Raw genomic sequence first — 14,079 nt, 5'->3', positions numbered from 1 at the left:
CCGCACACTCGATTCACCCAATCAAGCATATCGGCTTATGTAAGCGTAGGCAGCCAGCGTAACGCATTTCCAGCTGCATTTTTAATTATTCCATTTGAGCCAGCGGAGCCGAAGTTAATCGAATCCAAGTTGCGAGCATCAAGTGCAATTGCCTCCAATTAGTCAAAATTATCAGCACAATTCCATTAGGGCGTATCAGCGCAATCAGCAGCAATTACATTAGCGCCTGCCAGTTTTACCGAGCCCTGCGGCGGCTCCTGGTCTGCCATTCAGCCCGAAACGCTGTCCTCATGCGGCCGCCAGTTGGCCTCTTGCTGCTCTGCTGCCTCTGCCTTGGCCTGCAGCCAGGACAGCTCTTTGGCTTGCCGCCTGTCGATCGGGATGTGCAGCGGCTGGGCGAGGCCACGCTGCATGTGGCAAGTCGCTACATTGCCACCAGGATCAACACGCTCCTGGTGAGACAGCATTGCCACAACTGCTCAGCACTCGTGGATCATCAGCAGCGACAGCTAGTTGACCAGCTGCTCCAGAAGCTGGCCCTGCACATGTCCATCCTCTTCTATCGGCCAACCGCCTACATTCAGCAGCCCTGGGACTATACGCTCATCGTGGTCAACGAGGCCGAGGCCTTTGAGTGAGTAGATCGATTGAAATGATTGTCATTTGTCTATCTCTCTGAATGTTCTATCCAACTCATGAACGAGAGAGAGATCAAGAGAGAGAGAAAGAGAGAGAGAGAGAGAGAAAGAGAGAGAAAGAGAGAGAAAGCGAGGACTCCTTTCTCATGCTAATTTACCTTCCATGGATTTGCTTTGATCTTAGTCTCTAAGACCCTCTCTCTTTGTCTTTGACTCAACTTCATATAAATTTGCTCTCTTTCTCTCTCTCTCTCTCTTTAATAACCCTTTCTGTCTCCGTGTCGCTTGTTAGCTTACCTAACTATGATCTTAGGCTCTCTTTCCCACTCTCTATTATTCTTTAAGAGAGGTCTTTCCCTCTTGTTACCCCTCTATCTCTGTCTCCCATCTTCCATCTCTTAGCTCTGACCTTAGACTCCATCTCTCACTCTCTCTCTCTCTCTCTCTCTCTCTCTCTTTGACTTTACTTAACTTGATTTTTTACTCTCTCCTTCTCGTTCCCTCTCCATTCCTCTCTCTATCTACCAGGCAACTCCATTTGAACTATACGCACCCTCTGCAGGAACGTGAGTTCTACTTTCTAATTGTTCTCATGGCTCGCTTGCCGGAAAGCGAACTGCACCGCTCAGTGGGTCGCATGTGTAATATGGCGCTCTTGAAGCGCATCATCAATGTCGTCGTGCTGGCAATGACCAGATCGGACGATGACCAGATCGGACTCTATTCGTACAGATTGTTCCGGGAGCACTGCACGCCGGGCATCCACACCTACCGGAGCAATCAGTTTCGGTCGGACGGCAGTCTGGTGCATCCGGAGCTGTTTCCCGTACGCTTCGCCAATCTGAGCAATTGCGCCTTCAATGTAACGGGGCATGTGTTGCCGCCGCACTTCATGTACCGTGCGCCAGATGGCGCTGCTCTGCCCGCGGACGGTGCTCTGATTGACATGCACGACTTGCATGGCATCGGCGGCGAGCTGCTCCGCCTGCTGGCCACGGCGCTGCGATTCCGCGTTCACCTCAAGATACCCATGGAGAAGAGCGAGATCTTTAGCACTGACAGCCTCAGCGGCTGCTTCGCACAGGTGAGAGGAGGATTATTGGATCATTCAGCTCAGCTAGATCACTTTTCGTTTTCGTTCTCCCCCACTCAGCTGGCAGCTGGCGAGGCAGAGCTGGCCATTGGCGGCTTCAGCGGCTCGGACATACGGCGCCACATGTTCTCCACCTCGTCCGTGTATCACCAGAGCTACTTCATCTTTGTGGTGAGGTCGGAGCGCTACCTGGGACCCTTCGGCCAGCTGATACGTCCCTTTGAGTCGGTCGTCTGGCTCTGCCTGCTGGCCACGCTGCTCGCGGCGCTGATCTGTGTGCGCTGCCTGGGCCGACGGCTGCGACTGCAGCATCCAGTCGAGAACCTGCTGGCCTCAACCACGGGCAATCCGGTGCCCATGCACCGTGTGCCGCAGAGCAGCTTCCTGCGCCACCTGCTGGCCAACTGGCTGCTGCTGACGCTCGTGCTGCGCTGCGCGTACCAGGCCAAGCTGTTCGACGTGCTGCGCATACCCAAGCAGCAGCCGCTGCCGCAGGGCCTGACCGGGCTGCTGCGCCAGAACTACACGCTGCTTAGCAGCGGCTACCACGACTTCTATCCGCGCCAGCTCACCCAGCTGACGGAGGGCAACTTCTCGCAGCGCTACCGGCTGCTGCAGCAGGCGCAGCGGGGCTCGCGCCTGGTCACCATCTCGCTGGACAACAATCTGGCGCACTGGCAGCGCCAGCACCGGCGCAGCAGCCGGCTCACCCACATCCGCAAGCCCATCTACCTGTACCAGCTGGTCATCTACTTTCCGAACAGCACGATTCTCAAGTTCAGCATCGACCGCAAGATCGAGCAGCTGCTCAGCTCGGGCGTCCTCGCGCACATCGAGCGCCGCTATCTGTCCACGCCGCAGCTGGGCGACGTCGGCAGCAACGTGGAGCTGGTCACACGCATCACCAACGACATGCTGCACGGCCTCTACCGCTGCTACGCGACGCTGATGGCCCTGGCCGGGCTGCTGCTGCTGCTGGAGTGCCTGGCCGGGCGCAGGCTGCGGCGCCTGCTGGACTGGCTGCAGTAGAGTCTCAGGTCGTAGCTGATGGCTTCGGCTTCGCTTCTTGTTGGCTGCTGGGCACTCAAGGGCTTTGAATGCTTTCAGCCTGCTTAATGGTCAACTCAAATGCTATGCCCACACTTTGCACCGTTTTCTTTCTCTCACTCTCCCCTCTCTTTCACTCTGCGTGTGTGTGTGTGTGTGTGTGTGTGTAGTAGCTCTTTCTTTGGATTTGTTGCACACATGCCCTTAACGATTGATTCAAGTCTTGTAATGCATGACCCTATAGCCTCTGTGCATGTGTGTGTGTGTGTGTGGAGCAGCGGCAACTGGCCAAGCGGCACGGAGCGACACTTGAGTTAAGCTGCGCAAACGTTTGCATAATCACGTTCCAATTTAAATTGCTCTATTTGCCGTTTCCCCACTCTCTCTCTCTCTCTCTCTCTCCCTCTCTCTTGAGAGGGGGACGGTTGGCGTTGGCATCTCTCAAATTGGAAAAACTGGACAATTTTTATTAGCTGTCGCCGCTGAAGCGTGGCTGTTGATGCTGTCCATTCCACCAACGCCCCTCAGGCATTCATTGTCTCCCTTACACACTCTCTCTCTCTCTCCCGCTCTCCTTCTCACAATCTCTCTCTATATATATCTATCTGTTTGTTGAGTGTGCTGCAACTATGGCAACATCTGATTGTGTTTTTGATTTCTTTCTATCTCTCCCATACGCCCATCCAGAGCTCAAGTGGGTGTGAAGGGGCGGGGATTTCTGTTGCGGCTTGTTGCTCCAGGTACAATGAATTCAGGTGAATGCAGTTCGCTTGCCTGCTAAGCACTTCTAGTTCTCCTACACCGAATTTCTCAAGAGGTTTTGCGAAGAAATGTTGGCCAACTTTTTCTTATTTTCGATATTGTTGCCCAATTCGAAATTGTTTTCTTTAGATAACTAGAAAAAAAGCGGAAATGTAATTTTCTCATATTATTCAATAAAAAAAAATACAGAAAAATAAAAACAAAATAAAATAAAACAAATGTAATAAAGTTTCAAAGCTTACTAAAATTATATTTGTTTTTCGCGAAACCAACATGAATTATTTATATAGTATTCCCTCTTACGCTGAGATGATTTCTGGTGTGTTCGAAGCTCACTCAGTTTATGGGCAACGCCTTTGTAATTGGAACTAGTTCACTTAGAGTATCTATTTAAGGGTATCTAAAGCTCATAGCTTTTTTTTTTTTTTTTTTTTTTTTTTTTTTTATTACGTTAAGAACTAGTTCATTTAGCCTAGCTCTCAGTTTATTGGTAATTCATTTGGAACTAGTTTACTTAGCGTATTATTATACCTATTCAATGGTATATAAAGCTGGTTTCTGTTTGGTCGATTACCACCGGAACTAGTTCAGCCTGGCGCTGACTCCATCTATTGGTAACTCGAAATTGCTATTGGAACTAGTTCACCTAGCATATTACATCTACATATGTCGCGCATCTGGAGGTTACACAACTTAGTGATAAATCATTCACCATTGGCACTAGTTCATATAGCTTATTATTATCTGTTTATTGGTAATACGTAGTTTAATATTGTAATACACTTGGAACTAGTTTGCTGAGCTTGAATACTTTGGGAAACATTTAACTATTATGAAAACGGGCATCGTATAGTTTGCAATAGATTTACGATTTGGGCTCATTCATCATGGATATTCCTGCAACCATACTCTAATTTCGATCATGTGGAACTAGTCTGTAATTCCGACATTTTGCAAGTGGCTAACTCCAGGATCTTGCCTTATCGTTGCGTATGATTGGATAGCCACTGCGTCCATCATCCGGAAGATATTTGCCGGGAGCATATCTGCTGCCTACGCCAGGATTTTTCTGATCACGATGAAACTCTAAACTGAGTTTCTCCCAGTCGTAGATCAGGTCCCTTTTATAGTACAGCTTGTTGAACAGCCCGCGGAACCTCTTGCGCAGCATGGCGTAGTCCGGCTTGGTGGTGAAGCCTAGCTTGTAGCAGTAGTTCATGTACATGGCAAACTCGTTGGGATAGTCACTGCAGAGCTGCTCGCTGCTCAAGGAGCGCTTCATCTCGTAGATGGCCTCATATTTCTTCTCCTTTGTAGGGGCCGGCAGGTTCTGCCAGGGCAGGCTGCCGCTCAGGAAATAGATGAGCAGATATCCCACGGAGACAAGATCATCGCGACGCGATTGCTCGATGCCCTCGTGGGCGTTGATGGACGCAAAGCGCGCCGTGCCCGTCAGGCTGCAGTCCTCCCGGTAGGGTATGTGCACATTGGAAATGGGATCCCAGTACTTCTTGGACAGCCCAAAGTCGATCAGATGCACGAACTTGCACGTGAGATCATGGCCGATACACAAGTTCTCCGGCTTGATGTCCCGATGCACAAAGCCCCGGCCGTGCACCTGCTCCAGGCGCAACAGGAGCTCGTCCGCCAGCATCAGCACGGTCTTCATGGTGAACGCATGCCCGCAGAACTCGAACAAATAGTAGAGCGACGGACCCAGCAGATCCATGACCAGGGCGTTATAGTCATCCTCCTCGCCATAGTAGTGGACGCGCGGTAGTCCCAAAGCCGGACGCATTGTCTTGTACACGCGATACTCGTACGCCAGCTGCGGATGCGCCGTGCGCTTCTTCTCCAGCTTGATCGCCACACGCTCGCCGGTGTATAGCGACTTGCCCATGTAGACGTCGCCGAAGCAGCCCTTGTCGAACTGGTCCAGCAGCTTGTAGTCGCCCACGAAGTATTCGCGTACCTCGGTTCTGCGCAGACTCTCCATTTCGTGTGGATGCCCGCCCCCTGCTACTCGCTTAAAGCTATTACGAAAATTTCACTTTTTCTATTCTTTGAATGTGTGTGTTGACTGGTGTGTGTGAATGAGGTTAACAAACATTTTTTAAAATTAGAGCTGCGGCTTTAGTTCCCGTTAACAAATGACATTAGCTGCAAAGCCTTCGGCTCGATTCGAAAAGCACATGAAAGCTGTGCCAAGCTCAAATGAGCAAAAAGCTCAGTTTGGAGTTGAAGCATTCAACAGCTTGAGATGTAGCTTTGCGAGCTCATGCATGATGAAAAAGCTTTGTTAACACTTCAACTCGTTTAAGTGCATACAATGTAATTGCAGTATCCAAATAGATGCGAGATACGATGCAGCTTCGTTATACGTCAATTTTATAGCTTACTTATATAAAGCTATCTATGAGTTAAAGCTTTTTATCTTAGAAGAACAGTTAATACAGCAGCAAAAGGAATTCTGAAAGCTATTTCAAACTGAATTATCAATTTTTAATTAGAATAAAACATAATTTCTTAAATAATTTCAAATATTTAATTCCAATAAATAACATAAAAAATCCCATTCGAGGAAGCGAAGCTCTGTGAAAGCTAGGATGAGCGCAATGTATCACACACGGCAACAACTCAAAAGCTGCAAAGAGCACTTGGAAGTATATGTAAAGCAATCTCATAGATAAATCCTGTAAAACAATCTCTAAGTTAAAGCTCCATTTAAGCTTGTTTTACCTTATGAGCATAGTTCGTGTAGCAGCAGAATGCAAAGTGTTTGGAATTTAAAATCCTACTTAAAGCTTTTTTATCCGACACGAACTTGTATAATTTAAAAAATTTTAATTTCAATAAATAATTGATTGGTTTTATTTTGTAATACATCAAACGCTATTTAATGAATTTTTGCTGTAAGCTTAAATTAGTTTTTTCACTCGAGCCTGATGAGCAAATTAAAAGCCAAGGCTGTTGAAGTTCAAGCTGAAGTTTTTAAAGTCCCGTACAAAGCAGACAGCAGTAGCAGGAGTAGCAGCAGGAGCAACACACGCTTGATGATGTTGGCTGATGGGCTGACATGGTCTCGGTTTTCAGTCTCACACACCCAGAGTGAAAGAGCGAGAGAGAGAGAGAGAGAGGGCACGGAGAGAGAGGGAGAGGGCATGCAATGCGTGTGCGTATCGATTATCTGCGCCGTTGCAGACGAAGACAATCCGTACCAGGATGAGGCGTATGACAAGAAGGCAGGCAACAAGCAGAAGCACCAGTTGGAGTTTACGGCGACGACGACGACGACGACGACGGCGACGGAGACGTCGGATCAACTAGCCAGTAATAATGTCTTTCGCTGACATTTGACATTTTGGCTATATTTCACTCACTTTGTGACAACTGGCAACTTGGCATTCAAATATAACCAGCGCCGGGCTCCAGCCGCAGTGCCCGATACCCACTCCCGATAGCAATACCAATGGCCAGACGCAAGTTCCAGTTAGCTGGCACAGTCATTCATTCATGCTCAGATGTTTAAGAACAATAAATTTGTGACTGAGCATGTGTGCGTGTGTGTGTGCGAGTGTGTGTGCGAGTGTGTGTGTGCGCCGCAGACAGACTAAATGTTTGGCAGCTTCGTCTGCCGGCTGCAAAGCCCAATGACAAGACGGGCAGCGACATATTTGCCTCGAACAGGAGTCGCAGCCAGAGCTGCAGCCGGAGCCAAAGTCATGGCCGGACTCGGAGCTGGAGTCGGTGTCGGTGTCGGTGGTGGAGCTGGAGTCACAGCCGGCGGATTGTGGTGGCCATTATCATCAGTGGCAGCAGTCGAGTGGCTCGGCATTTACATCATAACATGGCCAGCTGATGGATAGACAGATAACCAGCATTAGCATTAGCGGCACGATGATGACCCAATCCCCGCCTACATGGGAGTCAGCTTCATCTTCATGGATATCCCATCCGCTCACGGCGCTCTGCCTTCGCCTGTGCCTGTGCGTGTGCGTTGGCGTGGGCGTGGCATGGCATGCTGATGTTGAAACATGCGGGTAAATTATCTTTTCATTTCCGTCAACGTCGTCGCTGTCGTCGTGGCAATTGCCACGTCCTCCCGCATACGGCCGCAGCAGCAACAAATTAAAGTGCTGCAAAATGCTCAGCTAGACAATACCCTGTAATTGCATGACATCACTCACACAAATCACAGACTAGCATCGCGATAAACTTCTTCATCATTTGCTCAATAAAATGTTATCGATATTTATCGGTTTTATTTCGATATTTATCGAAATTATTCACTATTAATTAAGTAAATTAAATAAATACTTATTTGCTGACTCTCAAATTCCATTAGACATGTCTGCAAATTCTGATTGGTAATTATCGATATATTTTAGTGATTCGATTGCTACTACCCAAGCCCCATTTATGAGCCTCATCCTCAAGCAACTCTCTACAGGGTATATATTAACTGCGGGCAGTCAGGCGAATGGGCAGCAACGATTCAATTGCCGGCTCTTAAGCTTTTTGCCTATCGGACATGCCGTCCAGCCCTGCGCGTCCCGCAGGGACTGCTCGAGTCCCATGTCGAGTTTCATTAAGAATGCCGCGAGAGGACATACGTAAACAATGGACGCATTCTGTCGTTGTGTGCGGCACTTAAAAGCGGCTTAAATCAATTTCTTTTCCTTTTGCGCTAATTGTTAGCATCAAATTATGTACATTCAGGCAAGTTGATTATCGGACAAAAACGACCGAATCGAAGTTCATAATTGATCGATAAATGAATGGGTGGCTGAATAAAGGATGGCCTGTGAGGCAATTTCCATATGCTTGGAGTCGATAATTATCGATAATGCAGATGGGAATGCGGATTGTCATATACATTGTAATAAAAGTGGATAGCAGAATTATATATTATCGATTTCCAGCTTCTATAAATGCAAAATGATTCAATTATTCAAATCGATAACTATAGACACTAGAAATTATCGACTTGACTAAGTTATTTATCGATATTTAAAGTGTCAGCTGCATGAGACCGATAACATGACTTGATCTGACAAGCTAATCGATACTCAACGTTTAATGCGCTTCAAAGCGATAACAATCGATAACTGAAATGAGCAGTTAGCACTACCATGGCCAACTCGAATGACAGCGTTGCCACCTGGCCTGAGCTGCTTTTTGGCAATTTCCCCTTCAGTCCAACACCACGGCAGCCGCATGCTTAATTTGCAGAGTGAATTCCCCAACGCGTTGTGATAAACTACGGAATTTGAACGTGACAAAAGTTGTTGATGACTGAAGCAGCAACAACAATCGAAGCAACAACAACAGAGAGGCAAAAGTGCAATTGCCAGTGGGCGGCAATGGCGTAGGGCTGAGGCAGAAGTAGAGGCCAAAGTAGAGGTAGGGCTGGAGATTGTTGCTTGTTAGACGAGCCGTAGCAGCCGCACAACAAACAGCAAAATAGAAATGACTTTAATAGCTCATCAATGATTCAAGCGGAAATCCGGGCTGTCCAAGTGCAGTCGGTTTATTGGATACCGGAAAGGCATTATGTAGCCGTTGTCCGTTGCCCTGTCCTGACTACTGCTTTTGTTGTTGTTGTTGTTGTTGCGCTTGTTTATTTGTTTGATTGGGCTGACTGACTACAGCAGCAGCAACAGCAGCAACAGCAGCAGCAGCAGTAACCGTAGCTGGGTGTCTGCTTAGCTGAAATGATTTTCACGCTGTCTCCAAAAAGTATGCAACAAAATTTGCATATTGTTTTGTCATACGTCTGCGCCCTGTCCAGGCAACGTCTGTCCATGTATGTGTGTGTAGCATATGCACCCCATTTAATGTGTGTGTGTGTGTATGTGTGTGTGTTTGTGTTCACTCACACCTTGGTGCATCTACATACACACATATATGTATGTATGCCCTGACATTTCCCCTCGAATGCAGCCCTTTGGCACCTGTCTGTGCGCCCGTTCCCCCAGCTGCCCGCACCACGGCCCTTCGCCCCGCTCGGCTGCCATTCTCGGTTTTATCTGGCTATGTTTGTTTGAACATATATCTGCATCATTATTATCATCATTATAGATGGCACACGGCCAGTGGCTATGTGACAGTAGCCGCTTGGCTTTTGTATCTCATTTATTATGCAAATCTGAACGAGACTGCAGCTCGAACTGGGACTGCGCCTGGTCGACGGGGGAGGGCTAGGGGCTGGTGGGTGGTGGGTCGACTGGGGACTGGGGGACTGGGTGACTGGGGGACTAGGGGCTTGCCTTCAATATGGGGCGGCAAATGGTCAACAAGTTCAACAGCTACAACAATTATGTTGTTGCACTCACACGAAGCAACAACACGTTGAATTACTGGACATGGCCAGGTCTCGTCCTCAGTCCCCATTCCCCTCCCTCCCTCACGCTCATCAGCATTGAGCACATCCTGTGCTTTGGCATTGTCGCCTTCGTCTATTACTCTGCAGCTGCTAGCAATTACAGTTGTTGTTTTATATATACTCTAGCAGAGGGCATGTTAATATCGGTATAAACTGTGTCTCTCTCTGTCTCTCTCTCTCTCTCTCTCTGTCTCTCTCTCTCTCTCCCTCTCCCTCTGTCTGTCGCACAGGTGTTGCCCGTAGTCAAGCTGAAGTGTGTGGCTAGGTGCCTGGTAATGAAAGACATTCAAATATTCATATTAAAGCCATGACTATCAGCATTTCGAAGCTCATTATCATCATTGTGAAGGGCATTTAACCAGCGGCCCCTCAATGAGAGATGTGCTCTGTTTTTTACGCCTTGTTTGTTTGTTATTTATTTGTTTACATTTTTATAAATTATGAATGTAATTTTTAAATTATTACACACCCACACATGCACGCACACCGGCGCACCACCGGCGCCCATTAATAATGAAGCTTATCGAGAGTAAATATTACAAATCAACCAAATTAAACAATTTAAACGCCAATTTGAATGCTGAAATGCATCTCGTGCAAATTTTGAATGAAATTAAAGCAATTAAGATGACCCTAGAGAGGTGTGATACAATGGATAGAGGGAAAGAGGCAGCAGATATAAAAAGGAGAAAAAGACAAAGAGACAGAGAGAGACATAGATATATTGAATGAGAAAGACACCTATATAAAGACATAGAAAGAGAGAAAAAGATAAAGATATAGAAACTAAAATATATATAGAGAGAGCAGCAAAGAGAGGGCGAGAGAGAGAGAGAGACGGAGGGAGTGTGATAGAAAGACTTATATAGCGATAGAGAATTAAAGAGAGAGAGAGAGAGAGAGAGAGAGAAGGGAGAGATAAATAGAAATAGAGAGGCATAGAAAGAGATGGAACATAGAGACACACATGGAGAAAAATAAACAGAGACAGAAAGAGAGAGAGATAGAGAGAGAGAGAGAGAGAGAGAGAGATTGCTGCAAATAACTGAAGGCTGATATCGTTTCTAATTGATTGCCTAGAAAAGGAAGAGCTTATCCATTGCATGAAACACACTAGCCCAAAAGAGACTGGGTAAGCTTATCTTATATGGCCATATTGAGTTTGTCTTGGTTTGCTTTGGCTCCAGCTCAAAGTATGATAAATTGAAACTGGGAACCGATTCATATTAATCATATCATTCGGATTAAAATCTATTCAACATATTTAATGCGAGAGAAATGCTTGATTAAAGCTAGGCTCGAGGAGGGGAGATTTGTCCCGTGGCAATAATAAAATGTAAATAAAAATTTCAATTTTGTCAGTGTTCATCAATTACGTGTTTTAATTGAAAATTCCAAAGTCAATAGCAAAAAAATAAATATAAAAGTAAATATAAACCTATAAAAAGCTCCATATACAAAGGAATATATATATCTATATATATGTATGTGTATGTAAATATATATTATATAGAGATGTATATATATAAATTTCAATATAGCTTATCTATCAATTTCAAATGCACAGAGTTCTGTTTATTCAGGCCTACTGAATATGCCACGCGCCAGAGGGAAAGAGATGGAGAATCAGCTATTTGTGCGAGAGAGTGAAAGAGACGGCAATAGATATAGACAATTGGAACTGTGCGCAGTGATTCGTCGCATTTTGTTTGCCGTCAAATTGGTTTTCAATTAACATAAAGCCGCAAAAATTAAAATGCGATTGAAACAGCGAAAACAATTGTATTTACTTATCGAAGGACTCCCCATGGAAGAAATAAAACAAGCAAGAAAAAAAAAATTAAAATATATTTACTGTATATGTAAACAGAGGCAAGGGAAAGAAAGAGAAAGAGAGAGAGAGAGCAAAGAGGAAAAGCGAATGGTAAATTACATTTACCAAAAAGCAAAAAACAATGGAAGTAAATGATTCTAGAAGACATCAAGAAAGGAAGTAGAAAAGATATATTAGTGTTGTTCTCTATCATTTATATATATGTCGGATCTTCGATATCATGTTCGTAGTTATCTATTTCTTCTTAACGCTGAAGCTATGTGAATTCCGTGATTGAAGTAGTAGTAGAGTACAAGAGTAGTAGCGGTAGAGTCGTAGTATTGGTAATTGTAGAGTGGTGGAGTAGATAGAAGTTGTAGTAGAGGAGTAGTAGTAATAATAGTACGGTAGTAGTTAAAGTATATAGATTGTTAGTATTAGTAGGTTAAAGTAATAGTAGTAGTGATAGAGTAGCAGTATTAGTGAAGAAGTAGCAGAAATAGCATTAGTATTAGATTAGTAATGTTAGTAGGTAAGTCATTGGAGTAGAAATTAGGGTAGTAGAATGTTGTAAAAGTAGTAGTAGCATTAGAGCATTAGTAGAGTAGTACGAGTAGAAGTAGAGCACTAATAGTAGTAGTAGAGTAGTAGTATTAGTAGTAGAGCAGTAATAATAGTAGTAGTAGTAGTAGTAAGATAGAAATAGTAGTAGTAGAGTAGTAATAATAGTACTAGTAGTAGTAGTAAATTAGAAATAGTAGTAGTAGAGTAGTAATAGTAGAACCAAAATAAAAGTTGTAATGGTAGAATAATAATTGTAGTAGTAGTAATAGTAGAATAGTAGTGGTAATAGTGGAATAGTAGTAGTAGCAGTAGAATAGTAGTAGTAGTAGTAGAATAGTAGTAGTAGCAGTAGAATAGTAGAAGTAGTAGTAGAATAGTAGAGTAATAATAGTTGTAAAAATAAAGTAGAAGTGGTAGAGTAGTAATAGTAGTAGAATAGTACAATTAATAGTAATTAGCGTAGTAGTAGAATAGTTAGAATAGTAGTAATTAGACTAGTAGTAAGTAATAGGTAGGTAGTAATTAAAGTATTAGTAGAGTAATAAGTGTAGTATAATAGAAGAATTAGAGGATTGTTATAGTAGTAAGAATAGAAAATTAGTACTAGCAGCTGAATAGTAGTAGCTTTATTAATAGTTGAATAAGAGTAGTTGTAGTAATAGTTGAATCGTAGTAGCTGTAATATTGGTAGTAGTAAAGTAATAGTAGTTGAATAGTAGTAGCAGTGTGGGTATAGTAGTAGAGTGTAGTATAGGTGCTCAGTTCATTAGTCGTGCGATTAACAAGCTGCAGTTGAAGATAATTTTCGAAGTATGCGCCGCACAGGCCTCAATGAGCAGGAATCTGGTCTCACTCCTAAATGCAGCGCTACGAGAAAAAAGTGATATAAAAAAGCTAGAGAGAGTCGGGCTAAGAGAGAGAGAGAGAGGGGAGAGAGAGAGATAGAGTGCGAGGGAGTTGGGGAGGTGAGGGAAAAGAATAGCAAAAGGACATTTTGCAGCGAGGCTGTGTGAATTGTTTCGACGATGCTGGCGATAGGGAAACAATAAGAAGGCACATCCGAAGGCAGCCAAGGAATGCAGAGCAATCCAGGCGAGGCGTCCTTGTACAACTGGCTGTCTGCCTTTGGCTGTGTGTGTGCGTGTGTGTGTGTGCGGGTGTGTGTGTGGGTGGGTGTGGGTGTGTGTGTGTGTCAAAACAAATTTCATTTCACATTCAATTAAATTAATTTTAACACCATTTGCAGGCGGCAGCACGACAGCAGGCAACACAAGAAGATGCCAATGCCAATGAGGACACAGCAGGATGCTGGACAGCAGAGATGGAGTTGGTGACTGGGGAGCGGGTGCTAAAGTTGAGAGTTCTGTTCGGGCTGCCGCATGCCTTTGCCACGTTTTCCACATTTCTTCACTTTACCGTTAATGGTTTTATCTTTTCCTTATTGTTGCCGCTGAAACGCAGCATCGCCAGCCTCAACACCCCCAACCCGCCCACCGCATATAGATCGATCGAGTCCGAGACCGAGTCCAAGTCCAAGTCCGAGCCTGAGCCTGAGCCTCTGCCTCTGCCTTGGCCCCTCCCCTGGCCGAGCGAGCGAGCGAATTCGAACAGCGAGTTAATATAATTACAGAAATAAAGTCTGGAATTTTAATTAAAACACAACTTCATTTACAGCCGCAGACGACAGGCGAACGCTGAACAAACAGTCGAGTGGGGATGAAGAGCGGCAGCTGTGTGGAGTGTGCTCGCGTGTGTGTGTGTGTGCGAAGTTTGCGGG

The 14,079-nt window shown here is 45.2% G+C and overlaps 2 protein-coding genes across 2 annotated transcripts; one reads left to right on the top strand and one right to left on the bottom strand.

Moving 5' to 3' along the window:
* The first annotated feature begins 290 nt into the window (after positions 1-290).
* Positions 291-2,760, top strand: LOC122756992. The gene is made up of 3 exons (XM_044007993.1): positions 291-634; positions 1,167-1,722; positions 1,792-2,760. Exons 1-3 carry the CDS (start codon positions 291-293, stop codon positions 2,758-2,760), a joined length of 1,869 nt encoding a protein of 622 aa, XP_043863928.1.
* A 1,510-nt stretch (positions 2,761-4,270) lies between these two features.
* Positions 4,271-5,677, bottom strand: LOC6586912 (casein kinase I). The gene has a single exon (XM_002012480.4). The coding sequence runs from the start codon at positions 5,534-5,536 to the stop codon at positions 4,502-4,504; it is 1,035 nt and encodes a 344-aa protein (XP_002012516.1). The 5' UTR covers positions 5,537-5,677; the 3' UTR covers positions 4,271-4,501.
* Between the last annotated feature and the right edge of the window lie 8,402 nt (positions 5,678-14,079).

This window comes from Drosophila mojavensis, unplaced genomic scaffold (genome assembly GCF_018153725.1).
Source record: "Drosophila mojavensis isolate 15081-1352.22 unplaced genomic scaffold, ASM1815372v1 contig_136, whole genome shotgun sequence".
NCBI lineage: Eukaryota > Metazoa > Arthropoda > Insecta > Diptera > Drosophilidae > Drosophila > Drosophila mojavensis.
The sequence above is the reverse complement of the archived record's forward strand: the minus strand, read 5'-3'. Positions and strand labels throughout refer to the sequence as shown.

Excerpts from the sequence above, each read along its gene's own strand:
- LOC6586912 (XM_002012480.4), bottom strand. The coding sequence starts at position 5,536 with ATGGAGAGTCTGCGCAGAACCGAGGTACGCGAATACTTCGTGGGCGAC.
- LOC122756992 (XM_044007993.1), top strand. The coding sequence starts at position 291 with ATGCGGCCGCCAGTTGGCCTCTTGCTGCTCTGCTGCCTCTGCCTTGGC. Across the intron at positions 635-1,166 it reads AACGAGGCCGAGGCCTTTGA|GCAACTCCATTTGAACTATA; the intron begins GTGAGTAGATCG and ends TCTATCTACCAG. Across the intron at positions 1,723-1,791 it reads TCAGCGGCTGCTTCGCACAG|CTGGCAGCTGGCGAGGCAGA; the intron begins GTGAGAGGAGGA and ends TCCCCCACTCAG.